Here is a 23,147-nt window from a genome sequence, read left to right as displayed (position 1 = left end):
AACCTGCAAATTGTTATTATTAAAAATCAATTTCTCATAAAACAGCTCAAAGGCAGGTGGAGCTCTTGTGTTAGAGCATCTATTTTCTCTCATAACAGGGTAAAAAAAAAAGTAGATGATTTAACTACTTTCAACAGGCAGTAAGAGCAGGATCTGCAAGTTAAGCTACACACCTATTGTCAACAATGTCAATACCTTTGAGAGTACACTCTTGCTTGTTTGGAGCTTTCGGTCTTTTAAATCCACTGGAATTGTTCTGTCAGTCCGTCCTTCTACTTTTAGCAGAGTTAAGCTTGCAGGCAACGCTGGAAAAAAAAAAATCCAACTCTGTTTTTTATCTCCTACACAATTTTATAACGGCATCACTTTTGTTTTCCACCAAATGTTCACCCATAAACAACACCCTAGCACAGCGAGATTCTGGACACAAGCGGCTGTAGATACTGGAGGATTTGGCACATAATGAGGAGCTGTTTTTTGTTTTTGTTTTTTTGTTAGAGGAAGCCTTCTAGCAGAAATGTTTGATAGAAGTTTCATTGGACTGGCTTTATTTTTAACTGGGAAAATAATGTCTCCCACCAAGACTTTCAGAGTGGACACAGGCCTAATTATTGGCATGGACATAGTTTACTGTGGTGCACAGATGTCTATTCACAGCGGGTGTTCATTTCTAGAAATCTAATTCTTTTCTGTGCTGCCTTTCTGTCTAATTTTACAAGCTGAGAGTGTTTGCTTTTTGTATACATGCATGTGTATCCCTCTGTCTATTTGCATATCGTGTAGACAGAGCAGCAGGAAGATGCATGACCCTTCTTAATGACATCTCCAGCTTTCATCAAACGTCATTAAATTAACTTGGTCTGAAAATACCCAGAATGGATCTGAGGAAGCATGCTGCTGTAATTGTCTTGTGTCAGCTGCAGAGGCCAAGGGGGTTCCAAAAAAAAACTCAGTAGAGAAGGGTTGTATGCTTTCTTTATTTGTGCTATAGTATTAGGGGGGTGGAGGGATTTGCTGCTTAAAACATGACTATAGAGGTGTGGTAGGTGGGTGTTGTTTGCTGCTAGTTTTGATGAGTGCAAAAACAGTTAGCAATGGTGAGACGCAAGCTAATTTGGAGAGTTATTATACAATGCCTTCCAAAAGTATTAACAACCGTTAAGGTTTTGCACATTTTCTCATGTTAAAAATACTCATATGTTTTTTGTATTTTATGTGTGTTTTTTGTGGTGTACATGAAGTAGTGTCACAATTCTAAAGGTAACTGGAAAATGAGGACATGTTTTCAAAATGTTAGACAAATAAAGATCTGAAATGTTGGTGTGCATTTGTATTCATTCCCCTTTACACTGATTCCCTTCAATAAAACACTTGCTTTCAGAAGACTAAATGTAACGTATGTATGTAAGTGGCTCACTATTAATAGGTTGCAGTTTTCTATCACACAATGCTTTTTTTCCAGCTCATCGTATAGCTCACAGAGCCCTGTTCAATCCATCATCTGTTGACAGCCTCTGATGTCCAAGCTGAGTGTTAACAGTAAAATTCCTCCACTCAGCAAATTTCCTACTTAAAGTGAGCTTCCGTGTTCCTTTAGGGATTTATTTTGGCCTCATCCATCTGTTCTGTCAACACTCACTGCTCTTTTGTTTGGTTTAAAAGGCAGACATTCATCCTCAGCTTGTGCCCAGACATATCTCAAGTCCTAAACTCTGGAGTCAAACAACGGTTGTTCAACTGATTATTTCCCTGAAGTCAACTTTTAGATTTATAACATTCATTGGTCAATATTTCTTTTGTCCTGTCTTATAAAATAATTAGAACTAATCCATGAAGAAAAGGTTATTTTGGTTCATCACCTGTCACTTCATTACATAAAGCTGTACTTCGCTCGAAAATATACAAATTCAGAACTGTCACGCAAATCTCCTGTGTACTTGTCTTCTTGAAATTGCAACAGGGATGACTAGTTTTTGCTTTTTTCTCACTCCTGTAACAAGCTAGAGGTGCCTCGGCTTTACGCCACGCTGCAGTGAATACACTGCCGCTATTTTGGAAAGAAAGAAAAAAATAAAAGAATAGAGCATATGATGGGTAATTGGTATGACGCTGCTAATTTGTTAGGGTCCAAAACTTTTACTGAGTATTGTAGAATGAATTCTTTTATAATAAGTTGGTTGCGGTAGACTACAGAGATGACTAAATCTGCAGGTTTCTCTACTTCTTCACCCAGAGTTGCTTGGCAGACATTTCGACAATAGAAGCATAGCTCAGGAAAAAAGAATATCAAGAAAAGTTCTGCAGTTTTTGTCACTCATTTCAGAAAGTGAATCACATAGAGTGAAATATTTTAAGCAAGATTTCAAAGCATAGCACGGGGGTGGCAGTGGCTCGGCAGAGCTCGAACCCTGCTCGCTTCGTTCCCACTGGTAATCCGAGGTGAGGAGATTCACAAGGAGTTAACTGGACTGAGACTGGAGTCAATACATCCAGAGTTACAACACACATGAATCCTTGGCATGAGGTATAAATGGAGTATTTATACCCACGACTGACTCAGAAAAAAAAAGCCAGTAGTATCTTATTCTGGCATTGTTGCTCAGTGCGCCAAAGTGCTCTACTCATTTTAGAGTAAAATTTGCATTTCATTTGGAATTTAAGCTCCCAAAGCTGTGATGAAGGCTGCAAAATATATAACCATCATGTAAGATGCTTAACTGGAACAATTAGTAAGCTGCTCTAATCTTTCAATTTCAGTGAATACTTATTTTGTGTAAAGACTTTGCAGGAAGAAAATGCACAATCAAAAGCTAAAATATACTTTTTACTTGTCAGTTACTTTTCTGGATGGGGTAAACTTTTTTTTTTTTTTAAATCATTTGGAAAGAAAAAAGACCAGAACCAAAACAAATATTCAAATACAAAATCATATACTGCTGGCTTTGCAGTCTTTTCAGGGAAATGTTTTCATCAGGAATATGTTTTCAGTTTATTTGGGTTAAATAACCAAACTCATTCACATTTGACCAAGTATTTTGTGCATCAATTAGCATGGTCAAGAGGATAGCAATTGAATCCGTTATGAAACAATTACATAATGTGCCCATCAAAACCATTTTTCTCCCACACGTTTTGCATGCTTAGTTCACTATTTCAACCGCCTGACTTTCAAGTTAATATTTGGAGTAATGTAACTGCAAGATTGAACTCCAGTCATTTTATACACACAATGAAAATGTAGCAAGTGTTTAAAACCTATCTTACTGCAAATTAAAGTTTTTATAATCCTTTTTGTGGGAAGTCCTCTTATCAAGAAGAAGGTGGCCTCATGGCAGACACGTTCTTCCCCAGGACGTTGGGCCAATTTAAGGCTGAGAGTTTTTAACACTCAAACCTCATTCTACAGTTTTAAGACTGAATCAGTTTAAGGAGAATTCAGACAGAAGCCAGTTCATGTTATGTTTTTGCAGTTTGATTATTCTGTGTTCCTTCGTTTCTTCATTTGATCAGTCTTGTTTCTGTTTTATTTTAGTTCAGTCCTTCTTAGTGTTTCTAGTCATGTTTATTTCTTGTCTTTACTTATTCCTTGTTACTCTGGTTTAATAATGTTTCTTGAGTGGAGTTATTATTTAGTGTTAGATTCATTTCCTAGTCCCTTAGGTAATCTCTCTTGCCCCTGTGCCATTTTTTCCTCTCTCTCCCCCCTCACACCTGCAGCCTGTTAGCTCATCAGCCCAGGTCTTTTGTTCCAGCGTTCACCCTCACAGTATTTAAACAGTATATAGACCCTCTTACTTCCCTTTCTACTCTGTGTTCTCCTTGCTGTTTTTTCCTTTGGGGTTATGGTTTCTGTTTCAGCTCTGGCTCTGTTATTGCTGTAAGTTTTTTTTTTTTTTTTTTTTTTGTAATTTCTTTCATTCAAACCTTCTTCACCTACAAGCTGTCTCTGCCTTTCTGCAATTGGATCCACATACAAACACCTCCGCATGACAGACAAAGGTTGAACATTTTTACAGTAACACTTTTTGTTTCTGCTTGGACTTGCAAGTTGTATATCATTGCTCAATGTCAAATATGTTTTTAAAAAAGAAGTGTGAGAATAAAGCAGCTAAGTGTGCAGCCAATAATGTAATTTCCTTATCTGAGGTATCATTGGCATACATTACAAAATACAGCAATAGTGAAGTCTTGAGCTTGAATGTGATGTCGTATGATGAAGAGGAGAAAGCCAGGTCATATGTGGCTAATAATGAGGTATAGGACTGGCAGCCTACCAGTTTGATTCTGCCTGAGGGTAGGGCTCTGCCATGGATGACAAGGTTAAAGCTGTAATCAAAGCTGGCGGAGGTGACAGACTGCTGAACCAATTGGGAAATATTGACTGATATTTTATCTTTTTGGATTCTTTGATTGGGGTTACAAGACAGTGGTATTTATTGTTAAAAAAAAAACAAAAAAAAACGCATTTGCTCACCTGGGGAAAAAAAATAAATAAATCTTTACGCACAACCCTGGTCATCTGGATGTTCTGTGGGGTTCGACTCTCTGCCTTGCATTGTTTCCTCACTTGAATCTGAAACTCTAATAAAACGTCAAATATTTTCAAGTTGGAGAAGCTGAGCTTTGTGAGCAAATGTAAATTCAAGTTTACGATCCAATTCTGTGAACTAAGAAAATGTATGTTTTGTTTACTAATTTCCAAACACTACATCATATGTCAGTATTACTGAAACAATGAATAGTTGCAACATTAACATGACATTGAGACTACGGTACACACAGAAAGCTTTGAGACAGAAACAGCCGTTTCGGTTTTTATGGTGGCACTTTGCATCGCTTGCAGTCCAGTTTGCTGTGAGGAGTGATGAGATGGAATTCCATAATTAAATTAAGGGAAGTTAATAAATCATGAAAACCTCATTTACCCCCACCACAAACTGACATGCTTGCATAACGTCCATGATCCTACAGATAGGTGAGGGCAGAGTGTTGATGAGCACAAGGCATCTGTCATTCTGATTGAATTAGAAGAGCAGAGTAGTTGCTACAAAAGGGATTGGTGTTTGATGGCATTCTTGTTTTGATCAGTCATGGTTGCCACACTCAGTGAAAAGACTTTCCCTCTCTCACAACCTGCATTACTGTCTAACAAGTATCAAATAAAGGCCACTAAAGCTGTCACAACCTTTAACTTAAAACAGTGAAGTATAACTTAAAGTAGGCTTCAGTTGCTGTTATTTTATTTGATTTTCCAGAAGTACAAATGAGTGTACCAGTGATTTTGTGATAATTCAAGTACTAGCACTCTTACCTTATAGCCATAAGTCCCACCCAGAGGTCTTTCTTGTTGGAGATTGCATGTTCTCCTCATACGGGCGTGGGTTCTCACCGGGTACCCTGGCGTCCTCCCACAGTCCAACATCACTGACTATTAGGTTAGTTGGTCCCTCTAACTTAGCACCAGACAACACTTCGCACCCCACAATGCATTGCTGCATTACAGCACATTATGAAAGCAACACAGGACACAAACTAAAGTGTAAATTCCAAGTGTTTATTACAACACTGTGACATATCTCTTCAACCGACAAGTTTTAATCTTATTTCTACACTTTATTCATTAAAAGAACAAGGCATACATCGTTCATATACACTACACAATGTCCAATGTCCCAGTGGTTTAAAGGGAAATCTCATTTACACTCTTTCAGTCCATCTTTTTCCTGGCAACCTTTTGTTTTTTGTTTTTTTTTTCCTCAATAGCTGCGCCTGTTTGGAAAGAAACGCCATTTCTCTGTCGTATCACTTTCTTTCAGTAATTCGTTACAGTGTTTATGTCAGACAATGATTCAATTTTATATCATTCTCACGGTGCAAATATTGTGATTAGAACGAAACAAGCGATTGTTTTTACGTTGTCGTAGTGCAGCTCGGCGAGCACAACAAAAGCAATAGGACTATATGGCAGTATATATACATATACGTACATGTCACTTTGAAGGTTAGCTTTCATTAATGTTCACATCCTTTTCACAGTTAGTATTTCAGAAGAACACAGATTCTTGGATGAAACTGGGATAAACAGAGGATACGTCTAAAGATACAGGAATAAATACAGCTTTAATGAATAATAATTTATATTGGTATGTGTAGCAGTTGGTTTTTACTGTATGTAGATAGCACTGATTCGCCAGGGGCTCTGATGGTGAACTGAAAACCCAATACAATGTCATGTGTTTATCATTAGCACATGGTGAAGCTTGAAGAAACAAATACTTGGAACAGAGCAACAGCTTGTCATACTAATGAACCCACTCGAAATGTGTGTTATTTACCTTAAATGGCATCATGTCACTTTTAGCATCCTGGCTTCCTGTGTGTTAATAGAGACACCCAAAGTTTCAGAAATTTCACACAAACCGGCTAATCATGAAGAGGGGTGGCTGTCCTTCCCATCGTATCTCTTACGCGTTTTGGAAACTGTTTGGAGCTGTGACAGCTGCTTCCACTTGGGGTGTCTGTGTATCAAACACATTCATGTTGCCTGTGTTGTTGTGCTGAAGTGACGCTGGAGAGGAGAGTTTCTGTTGATTGCTTCATTCGCTACTACCTCTTGGTGCTTCAATCGGTTTCCTCAGTCTCACTCGTCATGACATCATGTCGGCATGTTTATCTCTTCCCCCTGTTCATCTGTGGACTACGTCACTCTTCCTCTCTCTGCAGGCTGCACTGGAGGAACCTGGACTATAGAGGCATCCGGATGTGCATGGCAGAGCTATTAGGCCGAGCTGCCAAAATGTAGATGGCACTCTCCCTTAAAAAGTCTGCCCAGGTCAATGGCCTATTGCATGTAAGAAAACAAGTAGTTACTTAGACAGCTATTACTCATGCTATAAAATAAGATTATGGATTCATTTATTATTATGTCAGGAAACTTGTTTTTTTGTTGTTGTTTGTCTTTAACATAAAACATTGAATAGAGAGAGAACTAAACTCTTGTTAATACATGTTAGTAGTAAGGAAGGTAAAATACAGGAGGAAATAGTTTGCTAAGATAATACCAGAATAAAACAATAGTTTTCAATAAGCAAGGTATGTTCAAAGGAGAAAACCAAAATGCACAACCCCCAGAAATCACCAGATCAGCTTTATTGTAGGAGGATTTGGAGATGTGGAGGTGGGAGCATCATGTGGTGGAGGTGCATTTGCATCAGAGGCGATCACTTTAATGGCGATAAGATTTTTGCACACAGCAGCCATATAGGATTTTGAGGTCCGGGATTTGCTGACCACATTTTCTTTGTGTCTAAATTGTAAACTAGAGTAGTTTCTGTTGATTTTTCCAGGTGTAGACTCTGAAATTCCAGCTTCCGAACTCAACTGCAATGCAGTATGAGCAGTGACTTGTCTTGGGAAGTTTAAAAACACACAGCATTTTTTTTAATGTTTCTACATAAAAAAAACATACTATTAGTATTAATCATTTAAAAAATATATAATTTTCTAGTTCATGAATAGGATATAAAACATGTCAGTGTATAAAGAGGGATCTTCTTACAAAGCATTAAACTACCATCAACCCCAAGCAACATAGTTAAGAAGACCATCAGGTCTCTGTCTTATGGTAATATGCCGCTTGATGCTTTGAAAATTAGGTTATAAAAAAATGAAACACACTTTGTTAGTTAGTGCTCTGCCTAATACAACTCCCAATGTGCAATTAGGAATCCCCGGAGTAAGACGCAGCAGCAGATGTAATTATTGCTGAATCATGTATAGCATAGAAAAAATCCCAAACATCCTGTGATTCCAACGAGGCCGTGCCTTCATGCGCTGTTGACAAGTCAAAAGCAAGTTTGATGCCATTTATGAGGGCAGTTTAGCTTAAAGCGGGCCGTCGCTGTCCTGGCAAACACTTCTGGGATTGTTTTGCTACAAATAACGATGGTGCCCAGGAACAGCCTACAGTCAAGGTCACATCAGCCAATTAAGCATAGATTGAAGGAGAAGTTTCAGAGCATATTGTTTCCTGTCAAATATTTAGTTTTCACAAAAAAAAAAAAAGTACAAACCTGTTTTCATCGGTCTTGCTCCTTTCGCTTCCAGAGCTGGCTGGACTGCTCTCACAGATGGGCCCAACATGACTTATGCTAAATAATGAAACAGTGAAGGAAAGTGTGACAATGCGTTAGGAGATGGCAGCCTCATGAAAATAAAACTAAAATTCACTGGCATAAATGGAACATGAAACATACATATTCTCAAAACTGGCAATGTTTTCAAAATATTCTGATTTCTTTTCAATTACTTTTAATAGCAGTGCCTTGCAAAAACATTCTTTTCACAATTTGTTAGAAGTGTGTGTTTTTTGGGACTTTAAGTGACTGAGGAGAGACTGGAAGGATTTTCTAGGAAGAGTCACAACCTAAATGCAATGAGCAGTTTGCATTGGATGAAACTGGAGCTCAGAACAATGCATAAAAAAACATTCAGTCTGTAGATTTGTAAAGCTGGTAGAGAAATAACCCCACAGACCTGCAGACATCCTTGGAGCTAAATTGGGTTTCACAAAGATTTACATTTGCAATTGTTCTTAAACCAATGTATCGGCTCCTTCCTTATTTACGCATTACTTTGTGTTGGTCCCCTGAATCCCAATAAGAGAACAGTTTTGCAAGGTCTTGTACATTTCAAACAAGCAGAATGTCAGTCCACTTGTTAATTAGTAGGAAACATTTTGTCGTAGCTTGTTGTGTCATCACGGTCAACAAAATTTCAAAACTATTCAGAATTTTTTCCTGCACAACTATGGATCAGTCAAAGTTAGCTGAAGTAAAACTGTGTCTTGGTGTGGTCCAAGAACTAAAATGCAGCTCCTTAGTCTTAATATTTATTAAAAGCATTTTTATTGGAGGAATAGTGGATTAGCAGTCATTTGTGTCATCCTGGATTATACTGCGAAATGCCATCTCTGAGTAAAGCTGGACAATATAAAAGTTTAAGTCATGGTGCTATACTTGTGAATGTAATCAAACAACAAAAAGATATTTAACATGCATTGAGCAAGACTAAGACTGTGTTAGTGTTAGATTTAATTTTTCCTGTTGTCTGTTAAGCACTTTTTTTAAGAAGAGCTCAGCTGAAGAGAACAAAAGGCTTTTCTTTCCTAATCCTTGTAATTATTGTTGAGCCATGCCTTGTGTAGCATGACCCAAGGGCATAAAGAGCCTGCACTCTGCTCATCAAACTTCATTGACCCCTAAATACGCCTCAATGAATGATTTATGTTCAGAAAGAGTATCGGTCCAGAGCTAAGAGGAATCTCCCGCTCTCTCCTCTCTAAATCTAAATCAAGAGTTTGTCTGAGAATACTTGAAGGACTACAGAGAGCTGAGGGCTGTTAAAGTGAGAAAAAAAGAGACAGGCCATGCAGTGCTGAGTCACACTCACCCACAAGTCATAGGAGAGCAGAATCCCATGAGTCTGTGGGGAATAGGTGAGAGGAGGTATATGGAATGGTACAGCACAGGAGATGTGACAGCACCGGCACAAGAGGTTAAACAGAACACAAAGCACATGCACACACAGTTAGATGCTGGTGAAGGTGGAAGTTATTTGAGATTTTATCTACAAATGGAGAAAACAATGGACAGCGGTGAAGCTTGTCCAGGAGGGACTAGCCTCCTAAAAGTGTTTCAGTCTAACCGGGAGGTCACAAAAGAACCGTGAACAGGATGTAAAATACTGCATTTGCCTTAGTTAAGGTCAGCATTCAGAACTGAACAGTGTGATAGCGGCAGAGCAAAATTTCCTTCGTTGTTGTTTTGTTGTTGCCTCTGACTGTGTTGTAAAATGAATTTCACATTTTTGGCTCTCCTTTGATCCAGTTTGAACACAGAGCTCCACAGAGGTGGGATGTGTTGTGGGATTGTTGCATGCTGTTGCTCTTCAGAAGATGTACTGATTATTTATTGGATTAATTTCTATGTCTGTTTCAATGACAAAACACAGCAGGCACATACGCATACACACACACGCACAGAGGAACATATTTGTACTGGTTTCACAAGAGAAATTATTAAATTCACTGACAGTTTCATTTCTAACTTTTAAAGTGATTATTATTTTGTTTTGTATTTTAATTGAACTGAACTGACTTGATTAAATTCAAGATAGTTGATAGACTTACCCATATGTTTTGACAAAACCCCTTATTGACTGTTGCTAGTAAGATATCTGTTTTTAAATAACGTAAATGTGAAATGCTGCAAAGTCAAATATGAATGAAAATAATAATGTCCACGTGGTGATTATTGCTAGTGATTAACGTTTTTAGGATTGAGTTTTTTGTTGTGCCAATTTTACTAGAAAAACTATTAAAAAAATAAAAGAACTGCTTGTCGAAAGTAAATGACATCTTTAAAGTAATCCAGGCTGTTATAAAGATCCAAAAACCAATGAAGTAATTTTAAAAATCATAAATTGTGAAAAGACCAAACAATAAAAAAAAAATAAATAAAAAAAAAAATTGTTAACATAGTGAAAAAATTTTAAGAATGAAATGAAATAATGAAATGAAGTGTTAAGGATGAAGTGACAACTTAGTGCCAAACTTTACTGAAACACACTGCTGGCTAAACATTCTGTATGCCAATTTTATTTGTATGGCTAAACAAAATACTGTATTTTCCGCACTATAAAGCGGACCGGATTATAAGGCGCACCTTCAATGAATGGCCTATTTTAAAACTTTTTTTCATATATAAGGCGCATAGAATAGACACTACAGTTAGGAACACGATTTGTTACATACTCTACAAATGTGGACATGTAACAATAAACCAGTGGTCCCCGAGTACTTTATATCGTAGGCTGCCCCAGTCATTGTTTCGTTCACGGTGTTGGTGTTGTGATATTGTGCCAAACTGCTTTCTGGGTAACACAGACCAACCGACACGCTGCCGCCGCAGTCTCTGTCTCTCTTCCCCTGCCCCCGCCCGGCTTTAAATGTATAGGGGCTGGTCTCTTGGTAGTCCTAGTTGAAGCAACCCGGATGAATGTCTAAAGCCACGTTGTTGACATAAAGAATGTCAACAAAACAGTCCGACTCCGGTCGGCGAGGAGAGCTTTCCGCGACTGGGCCGGGGCGTGGCCGGACGATGGTCACCCTTCTCCGTTCGCGCACAGAATGTTGGTGGAGAATGTGGTGCTAAATGACCTGGAGACGACCTGATTCTAGACGGTCGGTAGGTAGATAGGTCAGTCCATAGACATCATATACGTAGACGCCTCATGGAGCGCTGAGTCGTACGTAACAGCGTCCGCCATCTTCTATGTGGCAGCAGAGCGATCGGAGCTCCTTATGTCCTGTGCTATGTGGACTTATTTCAACCGTTTTACGAAAAAAACTGGATTCATTGGCATTACCTTTCACAGGTAAGGATGAAAGATCACAATTACTTGACTTTGCAGCTAGAAATTCGCTTCTAAACAACCGAGAAATATTTCCTATGTAGCTTATTTGCGCCGAAGTAACCACTGGTTGTTAGCGTAGCAGCTAATGTTTTCATACTGTTTTCTAATAAGAAAGAGCTGATGAAAAACCGCTGTTAGAGGAGAAGTTCATTAAAAACCAGGGGACTTTGTGAGGAAAGATCAGTCAGGATCAGAGCTGGAGCTGCTGCTCTTCAGTCTGTTTCCAGCTCAGCTTCACCATGTCGGTATTTAGCTATAAAGATGCTAAAGTCAGAGCCCAACATGCTGAAAATGTCTTTTTTCTGAATGTGAAGGAAAAATATGTATTTTCTATTACACTTTTGGATAATTTATTTTATCCTTGGCTTTAGCCTGTGAACCAGGACGTCTCAGAAGTCATTGGGGTTCTCCCAGTGTGACCAGCAGACTGAAGCCCTGCCTGTGACCAGTGTTCCCAGTATAATAAATAAATGTTTTATTCTTTCACTTTTTGTGTATTTTTAAATATCTCAATCTGAAGGATTAGTGTATTAATACAACTTATGTAATGAAATAAAAATAATTTATTCTGTTAGAATTATTTTCACTCTTTGCTGTCAATAGCAGAGTTGACATACTGTAATAAATATTTTTCTCTGGAAAAAATAAAAAATATGTCGTTTAATGTTTGGCAATGACTGATTTATAAATCAAAAGTCATTTCTCAATAATGTATAAAAATAAATGCAAGAAAATTATTTGTTGTCTTGAAATGTTAAATGTACATTAAATTATGGAATTATGTAAATATGTTCTTTAAACACTGTAAAAGTGTGTCTGTTCATCAATGTCAATATAAAAATGATCAGAATCATTTCTATCAAATAAAAACATTGTGCTCTTTATTCAGAAATGCCCCAAAACGATTATATAATCACATCAAAAGTTAGAAACTCTGTCTTTAGTCATTTCTTTGATTGCCTAATATATTATTAATGTGTTTGAGAAAATGTGTCAATGACGGGTATTAACTTAAAATACTTTGTAGAACGGCACTTTGTGAAGTTCGGTCCATTTACTTGTATTAGCTTACTGGCACATATTCCACATTCAATATGGCGGACGCTGTTGCGTATCGCAGCAACGGGTCGACCCGCCCCGTGAGGCGGTAATTCTCAAATCGATAAGCTAAGTTTCATTTTGCATTTTAGGCAGCCCTCTGCTTTGTGCTGAGCAGAAAGATTGTGTCTGTGATTTATGACTGATTTATGACACAGGAATGAAGCAGATTTAACGACTGCTTCTTTCTCTCCATCTCTGTTCCAGTTTTTTTTTTTTTTTTTTTTTTTTCTGGCTGCACCAGCTGCTGTCTGCATGCAGATGAGAGCCTAACTCCCCAGACTGCTGCCTTTAGTAGCGAGGTGTTGAGCTCTCACCTCACATTGCAGGATTGAGGATCTTTGAGCTTGTGGAACCAGGACTGCTGGGCCTGGCGGCATTCTGCTCTGGTGATCACGCCGTCTTTATCCATGACCAGTCCTTGAAAAACCGCTCTTGCCTTGTCTCTCTCCTTAGCGCTCAACAGACGCACCAGTGAGTTCTAAAAGAAGAAATAAATGAAGAAAAGAAATTCACAATAGTGCAAGCAAACTGAACAGGGACTATATGTACTTGCTTATATTAATTAAAATTATTCCGACCACGCATACCGTATATACATATTTTTTCTGCAGTTGCCTGCCAAATGCATTATTTAGAGTTTTTGCCAAAATCATTTGCAATCACATTATGATGGACTGATATAATCTGCAAGCACCGTTTTACCTTCCAGTACCAAAGAAAAACAGCACATAAAACGCAACAGCAATTTGACTGGTGTTAAATCTGAACTTTGATTGCCAATGATGATAAAACTACCAAATAATGCAGATGCATTAAAGCCACAATTTGATTAAATAATATCAATTCCTTTTTAAATCACATAATTTCTAATAGATGTTATTTTGTGTATTTGGTCACATGATCAATGTTTTCTACCATTTCCTAGCAACAAGGCGTGGCTGATTTATACTTTGGCTCAACTTATCCCAACTTAGCTACTACACCGATATTCTAAATGTCTTCATTATTGTTGGTATGATATTGTGCACTCTGTTTTACATTGTGGCTTAATAGAAATCTCCCCATAATGGAATAATAGCGGATATTTATATTTTCTTCTATTCAATTCCAATATACGTTTTTCCACCATCCAAATACTGTACCTCAGTCCTGAACTTCCTTAGAACAGCCAGCGACTCAAAGTAGAGGAAGTCTGACCATTCGATGTGACCCTTCTTCTCAGGATCCAGAGAAGCAAACTGGGCTAAGACCTCCTCCTCTTGCTCATCACTCAGGTCCTTATCAAACTGCTGCTTGGATACAAAGTGGCGGTACTGCAGCAGCTCATCTGACACCAGGCATGACTCTACAACGGCAAGGAGCAATTCATCACATCACAGTAAATTAGTCACCCACTGGTCTTCCAGATATAATTAGTTTAGGATGACTCATGGGCAGAAAAGACGGGACCACCTATGCCCGTCATCCTGCCGAGGAAAAAAAAACTGAGATCTGAGAAAAATCGAAAAAGAATTTCAACTCACATCCTATAGATTAACTTGACACAGGCGGACGTTTCCATACTTATTTTTGTTAAATATGATGTCATCGTCAGAATTTAATACGGGAGATCAGTCTTGACAACTTATACGCATCACCAGAGTCTGACAGATATGGCTCCTTACACAATATGCATATCCTTTTCCACATTTTCCACATTTTGGGAACTTAAATATATCTTACTGGGATTTATGTGATGAAGCAACACAAATAAGAAAAAAATAAATAGAAGTGCAATGAAAAGGACACAAAGTATTTTGTATTTCCAATTACAAAGTTCTGCAACAAAACTCAACATTTTTTAAGAACCACTCTTTGTAATGTGCAGATTACAACAGTGCCAGATTCTTGGAGCGTATGCAGCTAACGGCAGAGTTACGATAGGCCAGTTGACTTCTAATCTGATTACTGTTTTCCATGACCAAAAGTCTGAATGAATTCATTGATAGGCTACAACAGTGCTGGCTATCCAGTAACCAACAAGAGACTTGAAATAAAACTTTCTACTGGAAGCAAAAGAAAAAAAAAATCAAACATACGGCATATTTCCTGACTCACCTGGGATGATCTTGCACTGCTTGAATGTCTCCATTAAACTGTACAACTCCTCCTCTGTTAGAAGAAGATTCACATTGTCCTGCAGGGGACAGGGCAATAAAAATAATTACAAAATTATTCTATCTTAGATTATATTTAGAATGTATTAATGGCATTCCCACAAATTTGCACACTGAAGCAAAACTTGTAACATGCAATTATAACAGTTACGCATAAATTGGTGAAAAGGAGTATGTGATTTTGAATATTTACAAGTAAATCTGAAAAGTGTGGGGTGTGCCTTTGCATTCAACTCCTTTTACCTGGATCTCCATCCGTTAAATTATGTGTACCCAAATGGCTTCAAAGGTTATCCAACTTGTGAATATAATCTGCCTGCATTGTTTCAAATCTGTATAAATGAAGCCATTTTGTGAAGGCTGCAGAGGTTTGTCAGCGAACATTAGTGAACACACTGTGTTAATAATAATAATAATAATAATAATAGTAATAATAAAATTGTGGAGAAATGAAAAGCATATACGATAGACATGCTGGTATTAGTAAAAAATTCAGTCTAATAAAGAAAGACAATCCTCACGAAGCTATTTGAGGAAGATTGTTGGGGATAAATAGTAGGTGAGAAAAATGCCTGAATTCCCCACTGCGCACACATTAAGTTGAGCCCAAAAGAGGAAGTCGTGATCTCATTATGTCAACCAGCAGTAGCTGAGCAACAGATTGCCTGATAATGCACCGCATTTTTATTTTTTCAGCTGTTATGTAGAGCACAGTAACTGCCAAACACCCCGTTATTACACGATAGCCAACATTCATATTTATTAACGATGCCTTAAGCTTTCACCAGTCCAACCGAGTGCAGAAAAATAAGTGTTTTCAATAAATATGGGAATATAATTCTCAGGAGGAAACTTACTAAAATCTTCCCCGTTTTATGTCCTTAGCTGTTTATTCATACCAGGCAACACAACAACAATGTGTCTGGCCTTTAAGGCCATTCCAAGGTTGATGAAATTTTAAAATGAAATACTGAATCACGGTAATTGCATCTGTTGCAGACAGGCGCAATTATTGTGATTCAACACGGAAGAACAATTCTCATCCAAGCAGGTATTTTCAGTATTAGTACACCCGAGCAATGTTCCTCATCCTTTGAACACACACATTCAAAAAGATACTCTCAGTAAATAAAGCACTATATCATCCTGAATTTTCTTTTTAACTGCGATCATATTGTAAATTTTATGATGTATTTTTTCTAAAACCTGATTTTAAGAAATTGTAAGCATTTTCAGTAGATCTTCAAAGTGTTTACCAAAAATGTTGTGTCCTCAAATGTAAATTCATGTTTCTCTTTTTTCAATATTTTGAGACATTTAACTCAATTTCACCTAAATGCTTAATTTACTTATTTAGAACTACAACATTTTGTCCAAAAAGCACTATTTCCAAGCAGCACTAAGTAGATGTAGTTATTTTCAAGAATTAGCATTACATACAAATGTTCCTCTGCCTAAAATACTACTTCCAATGAAGTACAGTACTATTGAGCTTTAGCAATGTTTGATAAAGTTCCTCAACCTCAGGAACTAATTTCAATTTTGTTTTACTTTTTTTTTTTTACGCACTTTTAAACATAACAGACCCCTACCTGCACAGTCTTTTCCATGTAGATGTTGTAGTATTCAATATTAAAAGTGTTTATAAAAGTTCCTTATTCCCATGTCAAGATTTAGACCTACTGAAGTATTTCCTACCAACTGAAACTATAATATCCTTTAATATTTACTGTAGTACAAATAGATCCCCATCCTTTAAGAAATAGCTCCAAATAACTTTTCTGCTTAGAAGGATGTCGAACTAGTTCTCGGCCATTCTTTAATATGTAGAAATATTTCCAACAATATCCCTTTTCTGGCTACCATATTGAAGTAGACGAAACAGAGAGTGAACCAATCAATATGCTCAACTATTAGGATATAATAGAAGAAGAGATATAAACTTTATTACCCCTCAGTGGGGAAACTCAGGTGTTCCTGCAGAAAAGTGACAGGAAGTCGAAACATATAGATTTGTATGAAAAATGTGAATACTAAGCAGAAACAAAATCATTGAATATTGACAAAAACATTAAAAAAAACATATGCCATTCTGAAAGCACCCGTGTTTTGCACCACATTCTTTTGCTCTCATCCGATTACTTGCCGCCACATTCGTCACAGAAGTCGTTTAAGAAACTAAATCTGAACGTATTTTGAGAAGGAAAGAAAGTCAAGAAAATGAATTCTGAGTTAAAACAGCAGCACCTATTGTGATTTGTTACTCCCACATTTGAAGCCAATTGTGTTGTTTATCAAGCTTAGAAGACATCAGCATCAGCCACAAAAGTAAACGTCATTAGCACCAAATAAGTTCATCCAACGGTGGCAGAGTAAAATCAAGAGTATTGAATTTTGAGAACCTCAGATGTTATAATAAAACATCTTTCAGAAGAGTAGCAGGTCTAGCGAGCAGCATTAAGTCTCATTACGAATATGGTGATGATTCCCTGATAAGACGTAAGATCTGCTAGTTGTGTGTTATGTTTAGTCTGTAACCATCTATCATTACAAATCATCAAACACAGCAAATGGCCACGCTGTTGTCAAGAAGCAGCATCTTCCATCACATGTTATACTTAGCAACATCTAACGACTCCAGCAGTCAAAGAGCTCAGTTAAATCAAGTGCTTTTATGAAATCGCTGCATCCGCACTAATCCATTTCAATTTGTTTTGTGTAAAAACAGAATAATACGTTCTCTGGCACACAAACGACTCCCGTGGGAATAGATGATATAAATAATATCATTGTCTAATCTTTGGCTTACAGATTGTATAAATAGATCTTTGATGCTGCCTGGATAATGTCAGTGATGTGTTCAGCAGCACATAGGTATTTATAACAAAAATGGCTTCCTCTAAGCTCAGCCTGTCAGTGTTTTTTTTAATCAATACAAATCAGCAGTTTCCTTTTTTAAGCAGAATAAGAAGGTAGTTTTTATTCAACCAAACTCACATGAACCAGATCGTTCCAAAGAACAGGAATCAAGACTTTAAATCATATCTCCAGGTGTCTTTTCAGATAAACAACACGTGTTAGACTTACTATGCGTCCATCTGCCAGGTCTATGAGTGGCTTCAAAGGTTTTCAATTTTTCCATGCATTTCTGCCATGTTTTTTTGGCAGCCAATCATTATATTTGTAAGCGATTTCAAATCTAAGAGACAGAATTCAAAATCAAAAGTTTACCCCCCCCCCCGCACTCATTCTAAGCACAGCGAGGAAATCGGCGACAGACAGATGAACTGCCTTTCCAACGAAGTGGAAAGCATTTCCCGACAGCGAAGCTTTGGCAAAGGGGAATTTGTTTCTCAGGGACAGCAGAAGAAAGTGAAGTCCCTACTTCACTTTGAAGAGTCTTCTAACAAAGGCCGTGCAGCTGTTTGCGCTCCACAACAACCGATTACATCATCTGTTTTGCTGGAGAGTTGTGCATTTTTCTTTGAATTTGCTCTGAATTCATGATGAGAGAATCTGTTGTGTTGGAACTCAGCGGAACCAGAAATTGTTCTGCGATAACAGCGTGTTCCAGCCTTTCATAATGAGTCACGTCGACCTATCACTTTGATGTCGATGTCGCATCAAAGGTCGCTGAAGATTGGAGTCGCAGAATTGGACAGTGAAGATTGAATAATGAAGTCTATGATTTGCTGTTTTGCCTGTAAATCCATAATCATCCTATACGTTTAATTACATGTTTCCCTCATTATACCATCAAAATATTCCAGAGTTCCTATTTCTTATGTGGGATTAATATGTGAAAATGCACACGTAGTCACATTTTCTGCATGTATGAGATCCGTATAAAGTTTATACTTGAATACATTTTACAGCTGGACCTTTGAGCGCCAATACAAACTTGCCTACTTACTATTACACTGCACTATGGAGCGAGTTCATGCTGGATGTCTATTATGACGACTTTGCTGACTCACACAATAGTAGCAGCTCCAGCCGGTCACAGTGTGGGCCGTGTCTCTCATCTCCTGCAAGGCCTCGGCACGAAGATAGCCCAGCTCCCTCAGACAGCCGTCATGGAACACCCGCGTGCAGATCCTGCAGGGGTAGAGGTCGTCCGCCGTCCAAACCTCACAGACATCACACATCTCGTCGCTCGGCGGCTAGCGGGGAAAGCAGACAGCGTAACTCGGAAATTTTGCTGAATGATTCAGCAGAACAGTCGTTTGAGTGAGAACAGTGGCATTAAGAGCTCACTAGCTTTAATTTCTATTATGTTAAACAACACCAGAATGCGTTTCAGGTAGCAGCAGCCTTTTTATGTCTCTTTGTCTCGCTGCTTCACGAATGATGATTTCTGAATAAGCTGGCTGGCGGGAGTGTTTAGAGCTCTCCCAAATGGCCTCGCTCAAAGGGGAAGTTAAAAGCTGGGTGTCACAAAGGGGGCAGAGATGGAATATATTTTGAATATGGCAGAAACCACTCTATTAGACAGACTGCCCTGGAGGGAAGTCTGAGTGATGGACTCTACACATGAAAAGAGAGTGATTTTTCATAAAGATGCCTTCACATTTTAATATTTTATCTATGTGCTTCAGTAGATAAATAGATAAAAAGGAACTACTTAGTGAAAAAAGAAAAAAAATACATCCATTATGTGTACTGAAAAATTGCCTAGGGAGACCATTACATTTATGGTATTCTGGCCACATCTTCTGAAATATGACAAAAATGAGACAGTTTGGATTTTTTTTAATGATTTAAAATAAAAGGTAATAATAATGTCCACAAAAAGTATTTTATATAACAGCAAAACATGCAAAACAATTCAAAACATGGAAGAGAACTGCAAGTCATGCATATCGAAAGTATTATTAATTTTTCATGATTGCTGAAATTGCGTCACATGACAATCAAATGATTACAGTGTTCCAGGAAAATCTTGAACTTTTTCACAGCTCTTCCTGTTAAAACCACACATTTTATTTAATTATATATTTTTTTCTTTCTTTTATAAAAGGAATCCATTGATTGGGAACAGATTAAAAATGCTTGCAAGAAAAAACAGGGGGAAATAAATCAGTTATGGTGACTGAGTATAATTTGTCTGTACTTTTTTGTTACCAAAAGAAAAATGAATTTGAAATTTTTATAGACTGAAAAAAGCATTTCACTCACAATATACTGTATCATAAATTAGGAAGTTATAGTGAGAGAGGACTGGTTCTATAAAAGCTGAGAAACATGGAGAGGTTTGTGAAAATGGGAGCCTATCAGTCACATTGTATGGATGTTTTCTGTCGGGTTCCTCGGCGGCGGCGAGTATTGAGTCAGATGCCATTTTACTTTTTTTTCAGTCTCCTTGTACGGTCATGTGAGTTTGCACTTGTTTGATTCCACAATCACATAGTGAATTAAACTGTGCAGTATCCAGAGGTTGTAATACTGATCCGCAATAACGCTTTTTATTTAACTTCTCCACAACTTTATGCTTTGGTGTATTCCTTGGTCTCCATTGTGCTGTTTGTTCATTAATGTTCTCCAACAAACATTCCAGCCCTCAAAGTAAAGAGGGCTAATTTGAAGGTTCGATGAACCAATTAAAGTCAGTGCGTGTAATGTGGCCAAATAGAAAATAAAAATCTACTTGCAACTTTAGACTGCTGCAGGAAGAAAGCAAAGCATCGTCTCATTTGAGTGCATGCATCAGTTCTTTAACCACAAGCATTTATGGTAAGATACAGAAATGTTTTGCTTTCTTTAGGGAAAATCCAACTTTGAGTTCTAGCTGCAAAAATGGGATATTTTATTCTCCTCAGTTTTCTTTAGTTCTTTGTCAGTTTTTTGTCACTGTTTGAAACGTATGGGGATTTTTTTTTATGTCAAACCTTTTTTCTGTTATAACAGTATGAATTGGCTCACTGGCGAAGCAAGTCAAGAATACCTTTTCCATTTAGTTTTCCATATGGATCCACACATTTTATAGCAATACACACTATGGGAATTATTTATCTCTATTAACCAAATCAAATTCAGTTCACCAGCAAATGAGATGAAAATATTTCTCTAGGTTGTATTGTTGTCACATAGAGGTTTAGCAAACCAAACAAGTTCAAATGATCACTGTATTTTACTTCACATTTATGTGCAGGTGACGGTAACCAAAATCAAAACACAGGCTCGTACTACTAGAGACGGATTCTTACTTTTACATTTTGTGCAACTTGTCAGAGTGTACCAAGTGTTTACTCCGTTTAAAATAGAAAAAAAAAACAAACAAAAAAACCACAGGTGTTGTTGCCCGTGTGAACTCCCTCTCCTGTTAGTCAGCGTCACCCTGAAAATAGTCACCTCTCAGAACCAGCCAAAGCAGGCCGCCCACAACATGCTCAACGTGAAGAGCACTCACACACATCGACAACATATCACAGCTAATGGGACACAAAAACCGGCCGCAGGAAACAACTTCAAGCTCATGCTTTATCACCTTTGTATCTTAGTAAGACTAATTATATGTGAAGATGGAAAAAGACATTGTAGACTTTAGACACAAAAAGACTTTGTGATATTTTTGCCGTGTTCAATGTCAGGACTCCACATTCCTCACTGTGGATTTGGTCTCTTATTGTGTTGAGATTAGCATGTATTCTGTTATTGACAAGATAGCAACGGATAAAGTGCCCTGCAAAAGTATTTCGAAACCTTATCCCACAAATTCCAATGCATTATATTGGGTTTTTTATGGAACTGGGATTGCATGTGACTAACAGGCAGTGCAAGGTTGTGAAGTCGAAGGAATGTTCAAATCCCTAGTTCTAAACTCACCTCGTTTTGTACTAGGGGAGTAAAACTAACTCATTTTTTGTGTGTTTATAAGAACACTGCAGAAAAGCTAAGAAGAACACAGTGACTTTTCAGCTCATGAGCCAGTATTCTGGGGAAAATACTAGGTTTGAACAGAGAAAGCTCAGCCCTGAAAGAACCAAATGCAAAATAAACGAAGAGCATACATTAAAAGAATCTTAGGGATGCATAAAGACACCAGGAGAGTAACCTATTGTTTGTAAGTCAATAACTTTTGGGGAAACCTTTATCATAGAGGCCCAGTATTATAATCAATACCTGCTCTTTGTTTTCCAGGTCCACCTCAACAGGCTGGTCATCATCAGGTTCCCTTTTTGGTCGGACAAAAGCAGGAGGTGTGAGTTGATGGCTCTTGTCGAGGTCTTCCGGCTCCACACCTTTCCCGTCCCTTAACCTCGACCACGCTTCCTGGTTAACTTTACATTCATCTCTAACTGGAGCGGAAGCCTGTTGGGAGGTTGATGGACCCGCATTATTGTCTGTTTCCTCTGGTTTGACTTCCTCTGTGTTTTTGTCATTGGGACCGGCTGAAGTTCTGACATCTTCTTCACCTTCCCCCACTTCCGCGTCTGTCTGCTTGACTGCACGATCCTTAATGCCGGCCTGGAAGGCCGAGACGACCGCACTGCATTTCTGCACCTTCTCCACCTGCTGCTTCTTTGACATAAGCACTCCCATGTCTGCAGGGAAATGAAAAGAAGCACATTTTTATGAATATATAGAACTTTATAACTTTTCACATCTCTGATTTCCATTGTGAAATTTGACTTTGTACAGGTGACATAGGGAGATAAGAATGTAGCTTATATCAGTTTTTAGCTCAAATGCAAATAAAGTTTGATAACCCAAAAATGTTTGTCCATTTGCTTGTATTCACTAAGGAAGCTTGACCCCTCCAAATCAACGTCCACTTTTACAGAACCATTTCTACAACACATAAATTTAACATACACTCAATTTTTGAACCCACATTTTTGAAAATGGATTTCAAACCGTTTCCCATCACAACCCAAACCTTCTCTTTCACATCCTTCCACTTTCACTCAGCCTTCTCTTTCCTCCACATCAGGCAACACTTCTGCCACGCAACACTTCCAAACCAGGTGTGAGATGTTATCCTCCTGCACTGCTACCAAGACGTGTGAATTGACCAAAGCCAAATAGGAAGTGGAGCTAATCCACAACCGTTGCACCTCCAAGTCAGTCATGCAACAAGTTACAGAGTTGAGTACACTTTAATATATTTGTAAAACTTTTAAAACCTCTATGATAGAACTCTGTCTTAACCAACCACATTTATTTTCAGAACTGCAGTGCAGGTTGCCTCTTGCACTCGGGTCAAAGCCAAAGCAGCAGAGTTTAAGCACAACTGCCTTAGAGATTCGGAAACTTGCTGACAAAGGGAGTAAAAGCTGTGCTCGCTTCTTATTCAGTTTAATACCCAGTACAAGGAAGGAACAGTACAGTCCAAATTCTTCAACTTTTTCACATTACAACTAAAAACTGCACACTATATTGGGATTGTAGTTTTTCCATTGGTGGAATTTATAG

General features: G+C 38.0%; 1 protein-coding gene across 1 annotated transcript in view; it reads right to left on the bottom strand.

The window, feature by feature from the left end:
* Positions 1 to 5,533: 5,533 nt before the first annotated feature.
* The window catches only part of phf24 (PHD finger protein 24), a 33,462-nt gene continuing 15,848 nt past the window's right edge, over positions 5,534 to 23,147 (bottom strand). Inside the window, exons 2-8 of the mRNA XM_014993411.2 lie at positions 21,855 to 22,276; positions 18,710 to 18,895; positions 14,674 to 14,752; positions 13,719 to 13,921; positions 12,891 to 13,054; positions 8,073 to 8,150; positions 5,534 to 6,841 (exon numbers count right to left, since the gene is read on the bottom strand). Coding sequence (XP_014848897.2) covers positions 6,745 to 6,841; positions 8,073 to 8,150; positions 12,891 to 13,054; positions 13,719 to 13,921; positions 14,674 to 14,752; positions 18,710 to 18,895; positions 21,855 to 22,274 — 1,227 coding nt within the window. The 5' untranslated portion in view covers positions 22,275 to 22,276 and the 3' untranslated portion in view covers positions 5,534 to 6,744. The remainder of the gene's footprint in view (positions 6,842 to 8,072; positions 8,151 to 12,890; positions 13,055 to 13,718; positions 13,922 to 14,673; positions 14,753 to 18,709; positions 18,896 to 21,854; positions 22,277 to 23,147) is intronic.

The sequence above is a fragment of the Poecilia mexicana genome, unplaced genomic scaffold, assembly GCF_051168715.1.
Source record: "Poecilia mexicana isolate PSO_F unplaced genomic scaffold, ASM5116871v1 scaffold_12, whole genome shotgun sequence".
Lineage (NCBI taxonomy): Eukaryota > Metazoa > Chordata > Actinopteri > Cyprinodontiformes > Poeciliidae > Poecilia > Poecilia mexicana.
Note: the sequence above shows the minus strand (reverse complement) of the source record. Positions and strands in the feature narration are given on the sequence as shown.